At 42.5% G+C, this 20,670-nt stretch overlaps 1 protein-coding gene and 1 long non-coding RNA gene across 7 annotated transcripts in view; one reads left to right on the plus strand and one right to left on the minus strand.

Annotated features, from left to right (window-relative positions):
* Window positions 1-3,673, minus strand: LOC112655081 (uncharacterized). The gene is made up of 2 exons (XR_003133537.3): window positions 1,986-3,673; window positions 1-276 (listed from the first exon to the last, which is right to left on the minus strand). It is a non-coding gene; the product is annotated as an uncharacterized LOC112655081 (long non-coding RNA).
* The window catches only part of CALCOCO2 (calcium binding and coiled-coil domain 2), a 27,743-nt gene continuing 10,711 nt past the window's right edge, over window positions 3,639-20,670 (plus strand). For 4 of the 6 annotated variants that reach the window (XR_003133534.3, XM_025439928.3, XM_049114779.1 and 1 more), the window contains exons 1-5: window positions 3,639-3,757; window positions 10,878-11,067; window positions 17,318-17,420; window positions 17,571-17,704; window positions 18,521-18,646. Coding sequence is in view for 5 of the 6 variants with exons in the window: in XM_025439928.3 (XP_025295713.1) it covers window positions 10,888-11,067; window positions 17,318-17,420; window positions 17,571-17,704; window positions 18,521-18,646 (543 nt within the window). In the remaining variant the exon portion in view is untranslated. Of the gene's footprint in view, window positions 3,858-10,877; window positions 11,068-17,317; window positions 17,421-17,570; window positions 17,705-18,520; window positions 18,647-20,670 lie in introns of all 6 variants that reach the window. The other 2 variants (XM_035721485.2, XM_049114781.1) reach the window with 2 other exon arrangements.

Below are 20,670 nucleotides of genomic sequence, written 5' to 3' on the forward strand. Positions count from 1 at the left end.
TCACAGAGAAACAAGAAAGGAATTTATTTCAGGGAGGCCAACACGGGAAGACAGTAGACAGTCTCAAAGACCGTCTGTGAAGTGCTGAAAATACTTGCAGTTTCTACGAGGAAAATGTGGGACAAAGGTCAGTGGGTTCAAACAGGTGGGCAGTAAAGGTCAGGTCTATCACTGTCTTGGAGTTGGTCTTTTGGAGTCCTGCTGGCTCAGGGCAATCCTTGTTGCTTCAGGGGGTAGTTTCAGAGCAGGAGATGTTTTGCCTGCAGGGTCTTTTGCCTGAGTTAAGAGATAGGTGAGAAAAGAGAACTTAATTAGAAAGTACAGACTAAAAAAAAAAAAAAAAAAAAAGAAAGTACAGACTGAGGTCAAAATGGAGGTAGTTGAAGTTCTCTTTCAAGTCTAATTTCAGCAAAAATCCTAAATCAGCTTATTTAGAGAGAGAATCCTTATTCTTGATATCTGATCAATCCCTAACCTGCCTTCAGCAACAATCCTATTAAATCAGTTTAGCAAGAATCCCCCATTCTTCATATCTCCTCTTAGTAAATTTCTACCCAGTGACTCCCTCAGCCTCCTTGATGGCTGTAAATTCCCACTTGTCCTTATTGTTTTTTTTTTTTTTTTTTGTCCTTATTGTTTTTGGAACTGAGCACAATCTCTCTCCCCTTTTGTAATGTTCCTATTGCAATAGTCCCAAATAAAGTTTTCCTTATTGTTTTAAAAGGCTTCAGAATAATTTTTTCTCTAACACCTTTTTTGAAACCTTCCTTCTTGCCCTTAGGAAAAACTAATTTAATGCTACCTCAGCACTGTGTAAATTCCTCCTATAAAGCTACTATCATGTGGCTTCATACTCATTTATGCACTGGTCTTCCCTTATGGATTACTGAACTCTCATAAAGAGTATAGTGAATCTCATGATTAAGAGCACAGTCACTTGAGTCAGAATGCTTGGTTCAAAGACTTCTGATGACACTTACTAGCCAGGTGAGCTTGCGCAAGTAACTTTACATCTCTAAGCCTCAATTGTCTCATCTGTAAAATGGGGATAATAAAAGTGCTTCCTTTGTAAGGATTAAATGAGAAAACCCACTGTGTCAGGTACAGAATAACTACCCCCAGCCTCAGTCTTTATCTGTCTCCATTCCTAATATTTGAAGATAGAAGTGGAGGATCTTCTCTGTGAGTCTGAATATCAATTCTCATTCCTTCAATATCTAATTATAAATAGTTATACTTGCAGCCCTCCCTTGATACTCCTATTGGAAATAAATCAGGCTAATTTTTTTTATTATTATATGCTGTTAAAGTTAACTTCTCAAAATATCAACAAAACAACCTATCAATAAGACAAAACTGAGGGGTACTTGAGTAGCTCAGTCAATTGAGCAGCTGACTCTTGATTTCAGCTCAGGTCATGACCTGAGGATCCTGGGATCCAGCCCTGTGTTGGGCTCCATGCTCAGTGGGAAGTCTGATTCAGGATTTTCTCTCTCTCTCTCTCTATCCCTCTCTCTCCACTAAAAAAAATAAATAAATAAATCTTTTTTAAAAAGACAAAACTGGGTGCCTGGGTGGCTCAGTGGTTGAGCTTCTGCCTTTGGCTCAGGTCGTGATCCTGGAGACCCGGGATCAAGTCCCACATCGGGCTCCCTGCATGGAGCCTGCTTCTCCCTCCACCTGTGTCTCTGCCTCTCTCTCTCTCTCTCTGTGTCTCTCATGAATAAATAAAGAAAATCTTAAGGGGATCCCTGGGTGGCGCAGCGGTTTGGCGCCTGCCTTTGGCCCAGGGCATGATCCTGGAGACCCGGGATCGAATCCCACATCAGGCTCCTGGTGCATGGAGCCTGCTTCTCCCTCTGCCTGTGTCTCTGCCTCTCTCTCTCTCTCTCTCTCTCTCTGTGACTATCATAAATAAATACAAACTTAAAAAAAAAAAAAAGAAAATCTTAAAAAAAAAAAGACAAAACTGACATTATTCTTACCTCAGTGAGGAAGAACACTTCTCTTGACAAAGTTGTAGAAGCAGCTCAGAAGCAGGACAAAATAGTGGTATTTATTGAGACTTTGAAGTTTGGTTTGGGCGGAGGGGTTGATCTTTCAATGTGAAAGTAGAGGCAAAAGTTGAGGATAAGAGTCATGATATAACAGCCTAGGATTGGTGGACACAGCCAAGCAAGAATTTTGAGGCCAGGGGTTCTAAGAGTCTTGAAATATATAGAACTATCATCATGTGATGCTTTCTATTAGAAAATTGGTGGTGCTTTTAGATGACTCCAGAAATGCACAACGATTTCATTTGCATTTTTAACATCCAGGCAAAGGTGCCATGAAATAGTTGTGTTAAGATGGATGTTAAGGTGTGTGGGTGTAGGGGATGTCAATTCTAACAGCTTTTTTAAAAGCTAGTAAGGAAAATTAAAGATGTATCCAGATACTGAGGGCACTTATCCCTGTGGGCAGAGCTTAAAATGAAAGAGCATAATTTGGTAACACAGAAGGTGATTGAACTTTCAAGAAATACCCCAGTCCCTGGTTTACATATTATTTCCCTGCCAACCATTCTCAGTTGAATGCCACCCGTTTTGTGGTAAGGCAGTATAAGGAATGCTCAACCTCCTGCATGAAACGTAAAGTGTCTTCAGAGGTGTAAACTCCCTAGTTAGACTGCATAGAAAAGTTTCTTTCCAGATTTAGAAGAATGCTACTCCTTGCAGAAGAGGCACTTCTAAATTTAACCAGCCATAGATAGCATGGCAGGTCTTAAATAATTATTCTGACACTTGTTAAACCAGTAAGAGAAACTTTATCCAGGAGTATTGCCATAGGGATGTTATAATAGAGGAGATTGCACTCAACTCCAAATACAATAAGGTCAAGAAGTTGGAAAATTACTAAGAGGAGACATCAAAGGTGGGGGAGGGGGGATTCCTGCTGAACTGACTTAACAGGATTCTTGCTAAAGACAGGCCAGGGATTGATCAATTATCAAGGGTGAGGAATCTCCTCTAAAGTGACTTAGCAGGATTCTGAGTTCGAGTTTATTTTTTACACTGCAATTAGGAAGAATAGGACCTTGACAAAATTCACGTTAAAAAAAAATAATTTCTTTATAGAACGGGAATGGTGAGAGTATAGGGTTGCTCAGTGGTGAAACGTCAGGGTCCTGGGATCAAGCCCCACATCAGGCTCCCTGCAGGGAGCCTGCTTCTCCCTCTGCCTATGTCTCTGCCTCTCTTTGTGTCTCTCATGAATAAATTCTTTTTTAAAAAGGGGGGTGGGTGATGAAACACAGAAACTGGGACACCCAGGGAGACTGCTGGGTCTCCTTCAGGGGCTGACGGAAGGATGATTAAATGCAAAAAGGGGTCTCATCTATAAGACTCTTAGTGAAGTGGTATGTAGAGGCAGAAGAAAATTAAGATGACCTCTCAATGGCCTTTTCTCGTTCAGGACTGAAAGAAAATTCTGTGATTTTTTTACAAGTAAACGACTCCTTTTAGGGGAAGAAATAGGCTCCTTGGGGTGAGATTGCTGTTCTGGACGGGAGAAAACCACCTAGTGCAGCTGAGCAGCCCTGGAGCCCAGCACCTGAGTACTACAAGTCCCAGCAGGCACCGCGGCGGGGCGGTGCTTGGCAGCCGTTGTGACGTGGTAGGCGGGACCATACGGGATGGGCTCTCCCCTGGGTTTTTAGCTCCGCCCCGCCCCTTGCCCTGCCCTGTTGCTGTTGCGCCGACGCCGGCTGCTACCCCCGGTGAGTCCCTGGGGTATAAGAAGGCAATTAGGGGCATTTGGGCCTTTGGGTTCTCCAAATTCAGACTTTCACTCCTCAGAAAGGACCTTGGGAGGCAGAGGTGCGACTGGTTTCGGTTTTCGCTTCCTTCCATCTTTCTAGGGTGACAGTAAGTGTGAGTGGCGTCATGGAGCCCCTGGAGCTCCTTCCCCGGCCCTGGAGGGTTGAGGGGCAGTTTTCTCCCTAGGAACGCAGAGTTTCGGTGCTTGTGGCCGGGTGGCAGGCTCCTTGAGTAGAAGGGACCCCCTCTGACGCGAGTCGGTGTCTTGACGTCACGGCGTCAACCCCACCCCCACCCCCGTCTTCTCACTCCCCTCCCCCCAACGGGCAGAGATCTTGGTAGTTCCTTAATCCCTGTCCTTGAGGCTTCAGCATCTCTGCTATGGGGCCGAGGCGAGCCCTAGGCAAGTTACTTTCTCTTTGGCCTCAGTTTCCCTGTTTGTAAGCTTGATCCCTGAAGTCCCATTTCTTCAGATGAGGCTTTCTGTAATTGGAGATATTCTAGGCAGAAGAAAGAGCAGCTGGAGTGTAATGACCTTCTGCTTTACAGTTGATTCCCGAGAGCCCCTCCCCACCGCTACCAATCAGCCCAATTTAGCAATTTAGTCTTGGGGCTGATGTTTCCCCATTATAATTTCAACCCCTCCTGGGCATGTTAACTTTTTTCTATCACTTGGATTCTTTGCTTCTGGTGCAAGCCAACAAGTGGCTATTACTGGAGTTGAGTGGAAGGATACAGATGCTATGTATTATTTTTTTTTAAAGATTTTATTTATTTATTCATGAGAGAGACAGAGAGAGAGGCAGAGACGCAGGCAGAGGGAGAAGCAGGCTCCATGCAGGGAGCCCGACGTGGGACTCGATCCTGGATCTCCAGGATCAGGCCCTGGGCTGAAGGCGGCGCTAAACCGCTGAACCCCCACCCAGGCTGCCCAGATGCTACGTATTATAACTTACTTCCCCCTGTTGCAAAAACCGTTTAAAACCGAGGACTCTAATGCAGTAGGTCTTTGTAGATTATGTAGGGTACATAATTAGAGAATATCCAGGTGACTCACTTTCACAGGTATTTTCAAAGGGCTTCTGCCTGAAACGCTACCCTTTAGCAGATATGATAGCTCTGGAGTAGAAAGGACCCCAAGAAAGGTAGTAGGAGATACATAGCACCAAGAAGTATTATCTTTCAAGTCAGATAGTATCTAGGGCTCTTTAAACACTTTGTACTTGTTGATATAATACCATGGTTCCTTATTTCCTTCGATGAAAAGAGAGACTTAAAATGACCTTTGACTCTCTTTTTCCTTCACCTAGGTTCATTAAAGCTGGAAAGTTTCTTAGAGATTTTCTAGCCCAATCCATGCATTTTACTGATGAAGATACTGAGGCCTAAAAGGAGGTAGTGCGACTTGGCCAAGGTATCAGAGCTAGTTAGTGGCAGAACTAAGACAAGAACCCAGGTCTCTTGGCTCCTAGCCTTGTTCCCTTTCCACTGCACTTCGAACCCTGTCACCACCCATGTCACTTCAGGGGTTAGCACAGTCACCCCTTTCAAGGAAAAAGTGTACCATCTTACTTAAGGTAAATAGAGGTTTAGGACACAGCTTTGAGGCTTTCACACAGTTTCTTCTATTGCCTGCATCTCATGTCCCAGAGCTGTTTTTCTTTCCTTTCCTAGTACTGCTGGCACGGCTGTTGTGGGATGTGGCTGAGGGCCTGCTTAGAACAAGCTGGGCAGCCAGTCCCAACAGTTGTTAATGAGGAGTACTACAAGCCTCCTGGAGATCTACAAGTTCTCTAAGGCACTCTGAAAGATTTTAGGTAAAGAACTAGAATGAACTTGGAAATTTCTAATTAGAGCAAGTAGTTCAGTAATTTGAAGGCCAATGACTGTGTATCTTTGCTTTTGCTCGGAGCCATAGTTGCCACTGTCCAGGTTTTCTAAGGGTAGTTTTGAGCATCTCTTCCAGTACACAGGAGGAGTGGGATAGAAATCAGATCATCCATTTTGCTAATAGCTACTAGTTTAGAAAGTTACATAAGCAAGATGAAGGAATTAAATAGAGTTTGGGTTTGTTTGCTTCTCTTTTTTTTTACTGTTCCCAAACGAAGAATTGATTTGCATTTCTTTCTTGGCTTTGAGAACATTTGGTTTCCTTCTGTGAACTACTGATACTGATAGTCTTCATTTCTCTAAATATGTGCCCACTGGTACAAAAGGCTAATGTAAAACTGTTAGACATACTCTACAGTAGAACTTTAGTTATTTTTTTTCTTAGTGTCTGTTCTTTTTTTAATAATAAATTTATTTTTTATTGGTGTTCAATTTGCCAACATACAGAATAACACCCAGTGCTCATCCCGTCAAGTGCCCCCCTCAGTGCCCGCCACCTAGTCACCCCCCACACCCGGCCCTCCTCCCCTTCCACCACCCCTAGTTCATTTCCCAGAGTTAGGAGTCTTCCATGTTCTGTCTCCCTTTCTTTTTTTTTTTTTTTTTTTCTGTCTCCCTTTCTGATATTTCCTACCCATTTCTTCTCCCTTCCCCTCTATTCCCTTTCACTTTAGTTATTTTTTTTAATATGCATGTCTTCTTCATGGTTCAGCATACATGGGGAAAAATCTTTAGGAAGATTGGGGAGCTGATTTGGTTGCGTATTTGCATTGTTAGAGTCTGAACCAGGAAACGTTACAATATTTTAAAATTTTCCTGCTAGAAAGCATATCCGTGTGCTTTACAGATTCACTCAGCAAAAGTAGAATTAGCTGTTCATTTCTTCAGGAGAACGTAAGAGAATATATGCCCTCATGGAACAGTCATGGGAGTAGTATATTAGGCTTGAAAAGCTCATTAGATGAAAATGTGTCAGGTTTTCTTAGAAGCCAGAAGCCAGTTCAGGGGACTCATTTTAAAACACATTGCCTGTTACTGCATACATCCTCTGAGGACACTAATACTTTTGGAAACTGAGCTGGAAAAATCAGAGTCCAAGTGAAGTGCTTCTGACAGTTTGTAGAATCTCTGCATTATTTTCCCATACTCAGTGGTTTGCTTTTAGACATTCCTATTTGTTTTTCCCTGCTCGCTCCTCATGTGGCTAGTCTTGGGTATGAGGGTAGGAGGAGGGAATTAGGTGGAAATCCCATGATTTCTATGGGGCCTAATTCATCCCACTGCTTTTACATGACTCCATAGTTCTCCAGGCTTCTAAATTTAACTTTTGCTCTTTTACTATTTCTTACTTCCTTTCATGGATATTGTCAGAATTATAAGTGGATGATGGAGAGGTTCTATAGTGGGAAGAGGAGTTCAAGAAGGGGAAGCTGATGCTTAAATCATTCTGCTTTTCTTTCCATGTCCTCTTTGGCCCCTCCACAAACAGTCCTTTCTGGACCGCTTTGACAGCAAGGTGATTTCCCTAGCCAATTTCAGAGCCCAGTTCTCCCAAGGAACCTAATCACTGGGAAAGAGGAAAAGGTTTACTGAACAGGATCACTGATCTTAAAAATTAGTAGTAGATGCCTTCCTTCCAGAAAGTTTTTTTGTTTTTCAAAGATTTTATTTATTCATTCATGAGAGACACACAGAGAGAGGCAGAGATATAGGCAGAGGGAAGAAGCAGGCTTCCTGCAGGGAGCCTGAAGCTAGACTTGATCCCAGGACTCTGGGATCAGGACCTGAGCCAAAGGCAGTCAACCACTGAGCCACCTAGGTGCCCCTCCCCCCCCTTTTTAAAGCAGAAAAAGTTAAATCAGGTAACTCCTAACTGACCCAGGTCAGATTATCATGGTTATGCTCACGGCCTCTTCCATCTTCACTTCAGCAGAGAAGTGAAGCCATTGCTGTTCTCCACTCTGCCTACCTCCTCAGCTCCTTCCCCAGTCTTGGCAGAGGAGAGTTTCAAGAACAATTGAGTTCCCAATACCTAGAGAGCCGCTAGGTTCCCTCTGGGTCGTCCTGGTGATGAGATCTCTGAAATGGGAAACTTCACGGAGTCTTACATTTTTGATAAGGAACCAACCAAGACTGTTGACTTTTCCAGACAGATGATTAGGTGTTTGTATGAGTGAAAAGAGCTAAAAAAAAAATAAATAAATAAAAATAAAAAAAATAAAAAGGAAAGAAAAGAAAAGGGCTAGTTTCCTTGGGATGCCTGGGTGGCTCAGTGGTTGGGGCGCCTTCGGCCCAGGGAATAATCCTGGAGTCCTGGGATGGAGTCCCACATCGGGCTCCCTGCTTCTCCGTCTGCCTGTGTCTCTGCCTTTCTCTTTCTGTGTCTCTCATGAATAAATTAAAAAAAATATTTTTAAAGAGCTAGTTTCCACTGGCTATATGTAAACTCAAGCCTCAGAACATGAATTCTTGTGTATTTGTGTGTGTGTATGTGTGCATGCACGCATGTGTGTACACATACTGTCCTTTCTCCAGTGTTCTGTTCATGAACTTATAGATTGTTTTTCTAGTAGGAAAGAGGGTGTACGAAGCCCTCATACCTTTGGCTGGTCTTGCCTTTCAGAGTAACATCCATTTGCAAAACAGCTTGCCGGAGTTTGAGTGTAGAAGGTGGGTAATGGAGTGTGAATTTTATGGGTCCTTAAGGAAATCAAATCTGTGCCTTTTGTTTTTTTGGCACCATGCCACTTGAACCAGCTATGCCAGCTGAACCAGCCATACCAAGAATTGATATTGCACTTGGAGATTATCATCTTTTCATCCTATTTTAGAAAAAGAAAGCTGAGAAACAGCAGCTCCTCTAAGGTATCCAACAAATTAAGAGTAGGGCTTAAAAAAAAGAATTAGCCCCATGGTCATTCAAACCATTGTTTACCTACAAAGCCCCCCCTTCCTTTCACTTTTTGATGAATCACATGCATTTCATTTCACTTACTCAGTGAATAGTTAATCAGCAATTACTCTGGGCTAGACATTATGTTGTATATACAGGGGTGATAGTGTTATGAAGTAAAAGAGAGTTGAGTACTTAGGTTAATTGAGAGATAGGCCCTGAAGCCACTCTTACCTGAGTGTTCTTTATGATCCACAGACAACAGATTAAATTATTTTACAAGCTCATAAATGCTACTCCAGGCTGAGGACAGAGAGGATATGCTGGCCTCAGTATGACTTGAGACCCCTAGGAAAGAGAGGGGTCTGCAAGCTGAGAAACCTCCCTTCCCACCCTCCCATAGCATCCAAGAGATCACACAGACAACAGCTTATCATGAGGAACTAGTTCTGACCTAGACTGGAGTGTGACCTCCCTTTTCCTGAGAAAAACTGATCTGAGGTTTGAGGTTAAGGATGTGGCTAAACTGTGCCACAACCCAGAAAGCCAATACATTTCTTACTTCCTTAACTCAATCCCAAGAATAGTTCAGTGCCACCAAAGTCCCCTTGCCTTCTCTTGTGAAAAAATTGACTACTGGAGGAGTTGGAAGAAGAGGCCTGGTTGTTCAGAGTTGAAAATAAAATCAGGAAATAAATAGGACCAGGCAGGACTAGAAGGGCTGTGTTTTTTGGTTATTGTACTTATTTTCAGAAATTGAATGTATACAATCTTTTGTATACAACCCAAATGTATAAGGTATCATATAGTAGTCATGCAGCTCTCCTTCATACAGCTCTCCTTCATCTGCTGTGTACAGCTACAATATTGTTTCCATTTCCCAATGAAACCCTAGGTTGAGGATCATGGATTCACTAAGTGTTAGACCTGGGGAACATTTAGAAGATGGAGTGGTGACTTTTGAGAGGCAGGAAGTGTCAGATCCCAACAATTTGAAAGACTTTGTTTCTTTTCTATATTGTTTTTATCTCCCAAATAGTTTGCCATCCTTGATCACATTTTATCTGTATTGTGACCTGCAAAAGTGAAATACAGGTTATATCCCCAGTGTTTTAAATAGGGATCCAACTTGCTTGCTGTCCTCCAAACGGAGCATTTCTCTCTTCTGTTGCTTTTATGCATGCCATTTCCTTCACCTGGAATTTCTTCACCCCCAAGCCTAAAGGCTCATCTTCCTTGAGGGCTTATGCAGGACTCTACTCACTCCTCAGAGCTCTTCTCCATTTTCCTAGCCAGTTGCATCTCTCCCTCCTTTGAACCCAAGAGTATTTTGCACTGATTCCATCTATTTGTCAGTCACTTGTTTTCTCATTTAACTACCATGTTGCTATGGAACCCTTCTGAGGGCACAGACTATACCAGAAAACAAAACACTCCACAATATTAAGAAAATCACTAATATCTGGCAAGCCCTTCTTGCAGACTCTGCTAGTACTTTATTCTATCATTCTACATATTTCTACTTTGTGTGACTATATGGCAAGTAGTGAGTTAAGGCCTGCAGATTTTGCATTATTTCAGTTAATGTTAAAAAAAAAAATGATGTAGGTGTTAATAGCCCTATTTTACAGGTGAGGGAACAGGCATTGAGCCCAGCTGATTTAAGTGTGTTGCTTAAGCTCATGCATTTAATGGGTGGTGAGGCTAGAATTTGAACTTCACTGTTCGGGTTTCAGAACCCATGCTTGTCATCGGTGCCTGTCAAATAATCTGCTCTCAACCCTACCTTTCTTCTGCACTCACACCCAGCTCCTAGCAGAATGCCTTAATACATACATGCAAAGACTTGATAATTATAAATGTAACTGAATGAAGAAACTGAAATCTAGAGAAATTGATGTTCCAAAAGTCACAGGACTTGTGGGATGAAAAATCTAGACTCTAGGTCATACCATTCCCAGCTCAGGTTATTTTCTTCTAGCCTGCCTTACTTATTTAAGGCATTTAGAAAAAGTGGAACAAACAAGCTATAAACAGAGAATAAAGGTACATGAGGGCGGTGGTGCCTGTGGTGGAGATCAAAGACATTCTTAGAAAGTTCTTAGAGCATAGGAAGCTATGAATACAAAATGGCTCAAAGTGAAACAGAAAGCAAGTGGTATGATCTCAGTCCTTGTCAGGCCTTTGCTTTTCCTGACTTGCCTCCAATGGAATGTTCCCTGGGTGAGAGCCCAGAAATCTCCCAACATTTCAGACAACACTGTCTGAGCTTTATTTTATCCTGTATCTCATAACAGGACGCCCACCATGGATGAGACAGTAGAAGATCCCCCCACGTCAGCTGTCTTGCTGGATCATTGTCATTTCTCTCAGGTCATCTTTAACAGTGTGGAGAAGTTCTATGTCCCTGGAGGGGATGTCACATGCTATTACACGCTCACCCAGCATTTCATTCCCCGTCGAAAGGATTGGATTGGCATCTTTAGAGTAAGTGGTTATTTTAGTACCAAGTGACTGGAAACTAGAGGTTATCTGAGTGTGTGACTGTGTAATATAAGCATTTTGTGTCTTATATCTGGCCTTTTAAATTTTTTTTAAGATTTTACCTATTGAGAGAGAGAGAGTAGGATGTGGCATGCGGGGGGAGGATAGAGGGATAAGCAGACTCCCTGTTGAGTGAGGAGTCCAGTGCAGGGCTCAGTCCCAGGACTGTGAGATTATGACCTGAGCTGAAGTCAGACACTTAACCAACTGAGCCACCCAGGTGCCCTCCTCTCCCCGCCCCACCCCCTTTTTTGGCCAAATTTTAAAAAAAAATTTTTTTTAAGATTTTTACTTATTTGTTTGACAGAGAGCATGAGCAGGGGGAGCAGTGGACAGAGAGGGAGAAATAGGCTCTCTGCTGCACAGGGAGCCTGATACAGGGCTCGATCCCAGGACCTTGGGATCATGACCTTAGCTGAAGGCAGACACTTAACCAACTGAGCCACCCAGGTGCCCCTTGCCAATTTTAAAATCCTAAACTAAACTCCCGTTCACACACCAGCATGTGCTATGGGACTCAAGTTTTTTTTATTTTTATTTATTTATTTTTTATTTATGATAGTCACACAGGGAGAGAGAGGGAGGCAGAGACACAGGCAGAGGGAGAAGCAGGCTCCATGCACCGGGAGCCCGACGTGGGATTCGATCCCGGGTCTCCAGGATCACGCCCTGGGCCAAAGGCAGGCGCCAAACCTCTGCGCCACCCAGGGATCCCAGGGACTCAAGTTTTAATTTCAGTTGCAAGCCAATATGGCAAATCCTATAGCCCTCCAAGTTTTATTATGCTTTCAAAGACCAAATGTAAATATTTTAAATTTATCTTATTTTGAAATATTCATCTGTGAGTTGGTGAGTGGCTCCTTAGGTAATTTCTGTGACCTTAAACGTTACTTTCTTACTTAGAAGAGTGTTCAATTTGTTCAATATGAGTATTACATACCTAAAAGGGATGTTGAGAAGTTACCTGGTTTGACACCGTGCGTCCAAGAGGTTTGTTCCTGAATAAGTATGATTTGCTTCTTTGTAAAGATTTCCAGGCATAGAAATTTTCTGAGGTCCCTAATACCCTTCCAGTTAAAGTACAGAAATAGTACTTTTTTTTTATTATAATCAACTTATTCTCTACCTTCCATTCTCCCCCCATCTGTGTGTCTCTCTCTCCCATCACACACACACACACACACACACACACACACACACACACACACCATAATGACAGATATTCCTATTATATCCAGAGACAGGAAATAAAGGTCAAATATAAGTAATCTACACTGCTGAATTCCAACGTAAGTGACCTTTGTTTTGACACTTCAGTATGTCATATGCTTATTTGCCAATGTTGTTTATCCTGAAATCAGACATCATTCTTGACTGCACTGTGAAGGAGCTGATGCTTATTCACAATCCTCATAGAGTTACTTTTCCTTAATTGTTTGGAATTCCAAGCTAAATGATGGGGCCATGGAAGCTGGCATTTAGAGGCAGGGTAGTAGACAACCAGAGAGACACTGGCAAGTATCAGGATACCTCCTGAGACTGCAGATACTGAATCATTAGACTAAAGAATGTCCTGACACAGAAAACTGACATACCGAGTGTTTCCTATTTTGGAAAAGAGAATTCCTCCCCATGTGTAGCAAAGCTGTCCAGTAGAACTTTCTACTATGGAGCTGTACCTTCACTGTCCAGTACAGTGGCCTCTAGCCACATGTAGTTATTGAGCACTTAAAACGTAGCTAATGAAAAAAAAAAAAAAAAAAAAAAAAACGTAGCTAATGAATTAACTAAAATTAACTTAAATTTAAATGTTCTCATGTGGCTCATGGCTGTCATTCTGGACAGTGCAGATATGGATTATTTTAAAAGAGGACAATTAGAAAATTGTTTATTTGCCTTTGAAATGTAATCTGTAACTTTTTTTTTTTTTTTTTTTTTTTGCAACACAGTTATAGTTCTGTTTAGCCTAGACTGTTTGTATTCTCCAAGGATGCAGCAACTTCCAGTGAGGACTTGACATAAACCAAATGAAAATATTATGATTTTTACTAACAAATGTTTAAAAACATTTTTGAAAACTGCATCTATATTTGGAATGCTTCATGCATCTCAGAGGTATGACCATGACTCCATAAAGAAAACCATTAATACAAAAAATGGCCTCTCATGTTCATTGTCCATAAAGCTATTATTGATTTGAACAGCTACCCAGCCTGAAAGAAAGTTTTAAGAATAATGAAGAGAGGGGGATCCCTGGGTGGCTCAGCGGTTTGGCACCTGCCTTCGGTCCAGGCATGATCCTAGAGTCCCGGGATCGAGTCCCACATCGGGCTCCCTGCATGGAGCCTGCTTCTGTCTCTGCCTCTCTCTGTGTGCCTATCATGAATAAATAAATAAAATATTTAAAAAAAAAAAAAAGAATAATGAAGAGAATACAAACTTTTTGAGAACATATGATGTGCAAGGTTTTTGATTAGGTTTTATGCATGCTTGCATACATGAGTATGTGTGTTTTCTAACTGAGCCTCACAGCATAGCAGCACCCTCAGGGAGTGTTATCTCTTGTGCACAGATGAATAAAATGAATTACTCAAGATGGTGACTTTCTTTCTTTTTTTTTTTTTTTTTTTTTTTTAATTTTTATTTATTTATGATAGTCACAGAGAGAGAGAGAGAGAGAGAGGCAGAGACACAGGCAGAGGGAGAAGCAGGCTCCATGCACCGGGAGCCTGATGTGGGATTCGATCCCGGGTCTCCAGGATCGCGCCCTGGGCCAAAGGCAGGCGCCAAACCGCTGTGCCACCCAGGGATCCAAGATGGTGACTTTCCCAAGGTCTCCCAGTGAGTAAATGGTGAACATTTGTTTGATTCCTTTTTTTTTTTAATTTTTTATTTATTTATGATAGTCACAGAGAGAGAGAGGCAGAGACAAAGGCAGAGGGAGAAGCAGGCTCCATGCACCGGGAGCCCGACGTGGGATTCGATCCTGGCTCTCCAGGATCACGCCCTGGGCCAAAGGCAGGCGCTAAACCGCTGCACCACCCAGAGATCCCTATTTGATTCCTAAACCTCTTCTTTTTTTCCTACTCTGCTGAATTCATATGAACAACAGATGGTAAATTAGAGAATTAAGAGTTGATTATAAAATGTTGTCTTTCGTATCTCCCTTGGAAAGCTCACCTGGTATTCTTATAGAATAGTCTCTCTCTTTCTCTTTTTTAAAAGATTTTATTGGGGATCCCTGGGTGGCGCAGTGGTTTGGCGCCTGCCTTTGGCCCAGGGCGCGGTCCTGGAGACCCGGGATCGAATCCCACGTCAGGCTCCCAGTGCATGGAGCCTGCTTCTCCCTCTGCCTGTGTCTCTGCCTCTCTCTCTCTCTCTCTCTGTGTGACTATCATAAATAAATAAAAATTAAAAAAAAATAAAAGATTTTATTTATTTTAGAGAGAGAGCATGCATGAGGAGGGGCAGAGGGAGAGAGAGAATCTCAAGCAGACCACATGCGGAGCACAGAGCCCAATGCAGGGCCTGATCCCACAACCCTGCAATCATGACTGCAGGGTTATCAAGAGTTGGATGATATACTGAGCCACCCAGGCACCCTTCTATTTAATTTTAAGTAAACTCCACATCATACATGGGGCTCATACTCATAACCCTGAGATCAAGAGTTGTATGTTCAGGGTGCCTGACTGGCTTAGTCAGTGGAGCTGAGCAACCCTTAATCTTGGGGTTGTGAGTTGAAGCCCCACATTGAGTGTAGAGATCACTTTAAAAATTTTTTCTGGAGCGCCTGGGTGGCTCAGTTGGTTAACTGTCTGCCTTCGGCTCAGGTAATGATCCCAGGGTCTTGAGATCAAGCCCTGCATCTGGCTCCCTCCTCAGAGGGGAGCTTGTTTCTCCCTCTGCTCCCGCTCCCCCTGCTTGTTCTCACACACTCACTCTGTCAAATAAATAACTCTTTAATTTTTTTTCTCTTTTTTTTTAAATTAAAAGTCTCGGGTAGCCCCCGTGGCACAGCCGTTTAGCGCCGCCTGCAGCCCAGGATGTGATCCTGGAGACCCCAGATCGAGTCCCACGTCAGGCTCCCTCCATGGAGCCTGCTTCTCCCTCTGCCTGTGTCTCTGCCTCTCTCTCTCTGTCTCTCATGAATAAATAAATAAAATCTTTTTTAAAAAATTAATTAATTAAAAGTCTCATGCTTCACCAGCTGAGCCATTTGCAGTGCAATCTCAACCATATTCCTCAGCTCCTCACCAGTCCTGATACTGATCCTTCCTGACACCAAGCAGGCACTTGTGAACTGTTTTTGAATGTGCTATATGCTTCATCTTCTCAATATAGCAAAAGCTATGAGCAATGATAGAGCCTAAAGTAAGTGGGACTTGGCTTTCCTGCCTTTAGTGCTTAGTCCTATGCTCTATGTTCTCCCTTACCTGGGCATTTAAATATTTCCAAGGACTCAGAGGACCGTCATGCCATGAGAGGCACACTGGGACTAGGACTACTCAGGTGGAGGAGCCAAGCCAGAAATTGCAGGTGGTTAGAAGTTTCCTTGTTCCAAGACTGCAGTAATTCTTAGGCCTTCTCAAATGATATTTTGGTCACAATGCATTAAGAAACTCCAGGATGTGAATGAAGACTCCATAAAATTCCTGCTTCCTGTACCACCGCAGGCCATGGTGGCTCTGAGATGCTTACAGCAATGGGGTGTGTATTAATGAGACACTAAAACATGCCCTGGTATGTTCTGATGAGCTTTCAGTGTAGCCTTTTCAACCCTGCACTGATTCCTTCATATATAAAAGTGGAATTTATTTTTAGTTCTTTTTCTTCCCACTGGGCTCAGGCAGGGTCAAAATATGGCAATAAATGTAATTTCACTTCTCATTTGCTGAGTGTTCTCCCCTTGAAGACACAGTGGCTCCCTTTCTATTCTCTGGTGTGCCCTTATCTTCCAGATATGACTTGAGCCATCTTTTACCCCTCTTCACATTTACTGAGAATATTTTCCACTTAGCCAGCTTTCTGCTCTGAGGCATATTTTACGGTGTACTTATATCATGACTTATTGCATTCAATACCTAGAAGAGGCCTCTATGACTACCAGATTGTTGTCAGTATCTTTGTCACCAAAAAGCCTTTATTAAGCATGAATTAAGAAAAACACTGAAGAGGGACGCCTGGGTGGCTCAGCGGTTGAGCATCTGCCGAGCATGATCGGCCAGGATCTGGGATCGAGTTCCACATCCGGCTCCTTGCACAGAGCCTGCTTCTCCCTCTACCTGTGTCTCTACCTCTACCTCTATCTCTCTCTCTCTCTCTGTGTGTGTCTCCTGAATAAATAAATAAAATATAAATAAATAAAAATAAATAAAATCTTAAAAAAAAAAACACTGAAGAAAATTCTAACTGGACTCTGTTATCTGGGACCTACCTCATAATCTAAGAACGCTTTTGCCCCTCCACTCCCATATGCACATGATTCAAAAACTGTATTTTGGGGGCCACCTTGGTGGCTCAGTCAGTTAAGCATCTGCCTTCAGTGCAAGTCATAATCCCACAGTCTGGGATTGAGCCCCATGTTGGGCTCTCTGCTCAGCAGGGAGCCTGCTTCTCCCTCTGCCTGCCACTCCCCCTGCTTGTGCTTGGTATATCTCTCTCTCTCTCTCTCTCTCTCTCTCTCTCTCTCTCTCGTCAAATAAACAAAATCTTAAGAACCGCATTTTTTAAATGTACTAGTATAACTAGGTTGGTGGGTGACAAGACTGGCCTGGACACGGGAGAAGACTGATCAATGGAGACGGCAAGTCAGAAGGACTTTGTGATTAAGAAGTTCTAAAAACACTGTTGGGAGAAGGTAGCAGGATCAAGATTCACACCCCCAGAACTGTCTTAACTATTTTCCCCAGTCACTCACCATTCTCTGTCCGATGTAATGATAGAATTTTTAGAACTCTTGTCTCAGGTGTCGAGTCCGTTTTCATTTCCTTCTAAGACAGGTATTCTGCACTGTATGTGTGTGTGCCAATATCTAGTTGTATCAGGCCTCCTAGCACATATCATAATGGACTCATTCTGTGGTATTTTCAACACAAATAAAAAGTGAGTGCATTTTAAGAAGACCTTGCACAAATAAGGAGTTTCCTCTGAGCACTTTAAGATGCTGAATGAGAGTCTTCTGTCATTGCAGGTGGGATGGAAGACAACCCGCGAGTATTACACCTTCATGTGGGTCACTTTGCCTGTTGATCTAAACAGCAACTCAGCCAAACAGCAGGAAGTCCAGTTCAAAGGTGAGAAAAATACTGGATCAAAGGTGTTGAAGACAGCAACCAAGACTAATTCCCTTGAGTTTAAGCTTTCTGAGGCAAATAAAAGACTTCCAGATTTTTAGTTTTCTTAACAGACTTTATTTTGGATTAAAAATCATGTTGTGTTTTCAGCTTATTACCTCCCCAAGGATGATGAGTATTACCAGTTCTGCTATGTGGATCAGGATGGTGTAGTTCGGGGAGCAAGTATCCCTTTCCAGTTCCGTCCAGAAAATGAGGAGGATATCCTGGTTGTTACCACTCAGGTCTGTAAACATCTCCCCTCAATCCTTTCCTGCCATTAAGAGGAGTAATTTCAGGATAGGGTGGAATTTCTGTCAATAGGCCTTTATCAGATGTCTTAACAGATACTACTGGGAGAAATGCATACAGTACCCACTCAAACCTACTCAGAAATGGCTTAGGAACATTGAAAGGAATCACAACAATAAGTGATTTATCCTTTCTCTAAAGCTGCTGTAACTCAGTTGGCATTCAGTTATTCCCCTAACTTTTCCTTTTACTTAATTTTGGTCATCTGCACATCTTACCACAATTTACAAGCTCCTTTGAGGAGGGATGCACCAAATATGCTTTGTAGCTCTCAGTTCTGACCCAGAGCCTGGCATACGTGAATATTAGTTTCCTTTAATTACTCAGTTACTTCACAGGACACCTTTCCATTTAGCCCTGTGGTAGGCAGTGAAGAATACATTAAATCACTTACTGTCTTTGGCCTCTAGGAGCTGAGTCCATTAGGAGAGACAAACAGTACTAAGTGTTTGCAAGAAAAATCTACATTCTTCTATCATTCCCCCTTTTAATTCTTTGTGGCCTTAATTTTGTCTTTCTTTCTTGGTAATGACAGGCTCAGTGTTGCAATCATACAGATATACCTACATTATCCCCTCCCCTTCGTACTGAAGAGGTGCTCCCATTCTGGGTACATGGATGTCACCATATGGGTGGGAATCCACCAGACCCTCAGCATCCTGGCCTATGGGAATGTTCCGCTAGAGGGACTTGATTATCTATCGAGCTATAAAGGGTCAAATATGAATTTATGGGATGCTCTTTCATAGGGTGAGGTGGAAGAAATTGAACAGCACAATAAGGAGCTTTGCAAAGAAAACCAGGAGCTGAAGGACAGCTGTGTCAGCCTCCAGAAGCAGAATTCAGACATGCAGGCTGAGCTCCACAAGAAGGAGGTATGACTGCTAGTTAAATGTGAACCTGAAAACACACACACAAACCAAAAAAATGAACCTGGAGTACTGAGGTCAGATCTGGATGGTGTCTCTTTTGCTTGTGATCTTACTCCCTTATACTGATATCTTTGAATAGGCACAGTGTTAATAGTTTTTATATAGATTACCTTATTTAAACTTTAGAGTAGGTACTATTATTACCCTGGTTTTATAGATGAGTAACCGGGAGGCCTAAAAGAGTACATAATCTCTTCAGCTAATCCGTCATGGAGCCAGGATTCAAACCCAGGCAGTCTGAACACTTCTTCCTCGTTCCTATGTAGACTGTAAATTATTCTCTTTGATTAGCTGGAATGTGGACATCAAGAGAGTAAAGAGTATTACAGCAAGGTTGCAGATTATCCAAACTCTCTGCTACTTCTCTTTTGAAACATCTTTCCAATCAGCAGGTGGTAAATTAGAGTTGATAAGGAGCTAAAGAGGAGAGTCTTCTCTAAAGACTATAAAATGATTACACTGAGGTCATACCTTAGAAGTTCCAGAACACACAGACCTCAGCAGTCACCATCTTTAGAGCTCTTAATCTACAGGTGAGCACACTGGGGCCCAGAGGAAAGAGGAAGGCATCAGTTTAGTGATCACACTGGGTTAAGACTCACTTCTCTTGACTCCCAGACAGACCATTCTTTATACTTTGCTGTCACACAAATGCCTGTGATGTCCTCAGCCCTGGGCTGGTAAAGAAGTGTGGGTGACAGGTCCAGGCTGCAGATCTGTCTTATTCCAGGCAGTGAGATAACAAACAGAGATGGCAGAGGTATAACTCACAATCTGTCAGAAACCAGTGTCTGCCTAGGAGCCCTACAGCTCACCTGCCAGGTGCTAGCCAAAGAATCAGAGGGTCTGGCTTCTTGGATTAGCTCTCCTGCCGACTTGCTTCCAGTTGTAAGGATAACACAAGCCAGTATTTGTTCAACATCTACTATGTGCACTGTAAATTAGGCACTATAATTAAGCAGATCACTTCCCTTAATCCTTACAACCACCCAGCAGCTCAAGAGATATTAAGGTGATTTGCTCCATGTCACAATCAGTTCATGACTTTGAAAGGAGCTTAGATTTGAGCTCATATTTTTTTTATGTTAAAACTCATGTTTTTTAGGAATTAAAATATAAAACTTAATAAAAATGAGAGGAAAAACTCGTACTTTACAGCCAGGACCTTATAATGGTTAAAAACCCCATATTTGGAGTTACACAGACTGGTTCTCCCACTTATTATTTGATGAGGCAGGAGAAATTTCTTAACATTTCTGAGTTTCAGTTTCCCTGTCGGGATTGATAATACTTGTATTCTGAAAGAGAAACTAATAACAGCCATGTTCATAACAGCAGCTTTCACAACAGCCAAAGGGTGGAGGCAGCCCAGGTGTCCAGTGACAGATACATGGATAGACATGGTTTAGCCTGTAGATAACAATGGAGTATTAATTCAGCTTTAAAAAGGAAAGAAATTCTGACACATGCTACAACATGGATAAACATCAAGGACATTAAGCTGAATAAAATGTGTCAGACACAGAGAAACATCATGTGATTCCACTTGTATAAGGTCCCTGGAGTAGTCAACATCATAGAGACAGAGTAGAATGGTGGTGGCGGGGAGCAGAAGGGCAGATGGGGGGAACAGGGAGTGTTTTCATGGTATAGAGCTTCAGTTATGCACCATGAAAATAGTTCTGGTTTTATAACAGTGTGAATGTACTTAATGCCAGTGAACTCTAGGCTTAAAAATGATTAAGATGGAAAATTTTATGTGCCTTTTCCTACAATTTTTAAAAATTATTTTTAAAAAGATTATGAGGGGCACCTGGGTGGCTCAATGATTGAGCATCTGCCTTTGGCTCAGGTCATGATCCTGGGATCGAGTCCCACATTGGGCTTCCCACAGGGAGCCTGCTTCTCCCTCTGCCTATGTCTCTGCCTCTCTCTGTGTCCCTCTCATGAATAAATAAGATCTTTTT

Source organism: Canis lupus, chromosome 9, assembly GCF_003254725.2.
Source record: "Canis lupus dingo isolate Sandy chromosome 9, ASM325472v2, whole genome shotgun sequence".
Classification (NCBI taxonomy): domain Eukaryota; kingdom Metazoa; phylum Chordata; class Mammalia; order Carnivora; family Canidae; genus Canis; species Canis lupus.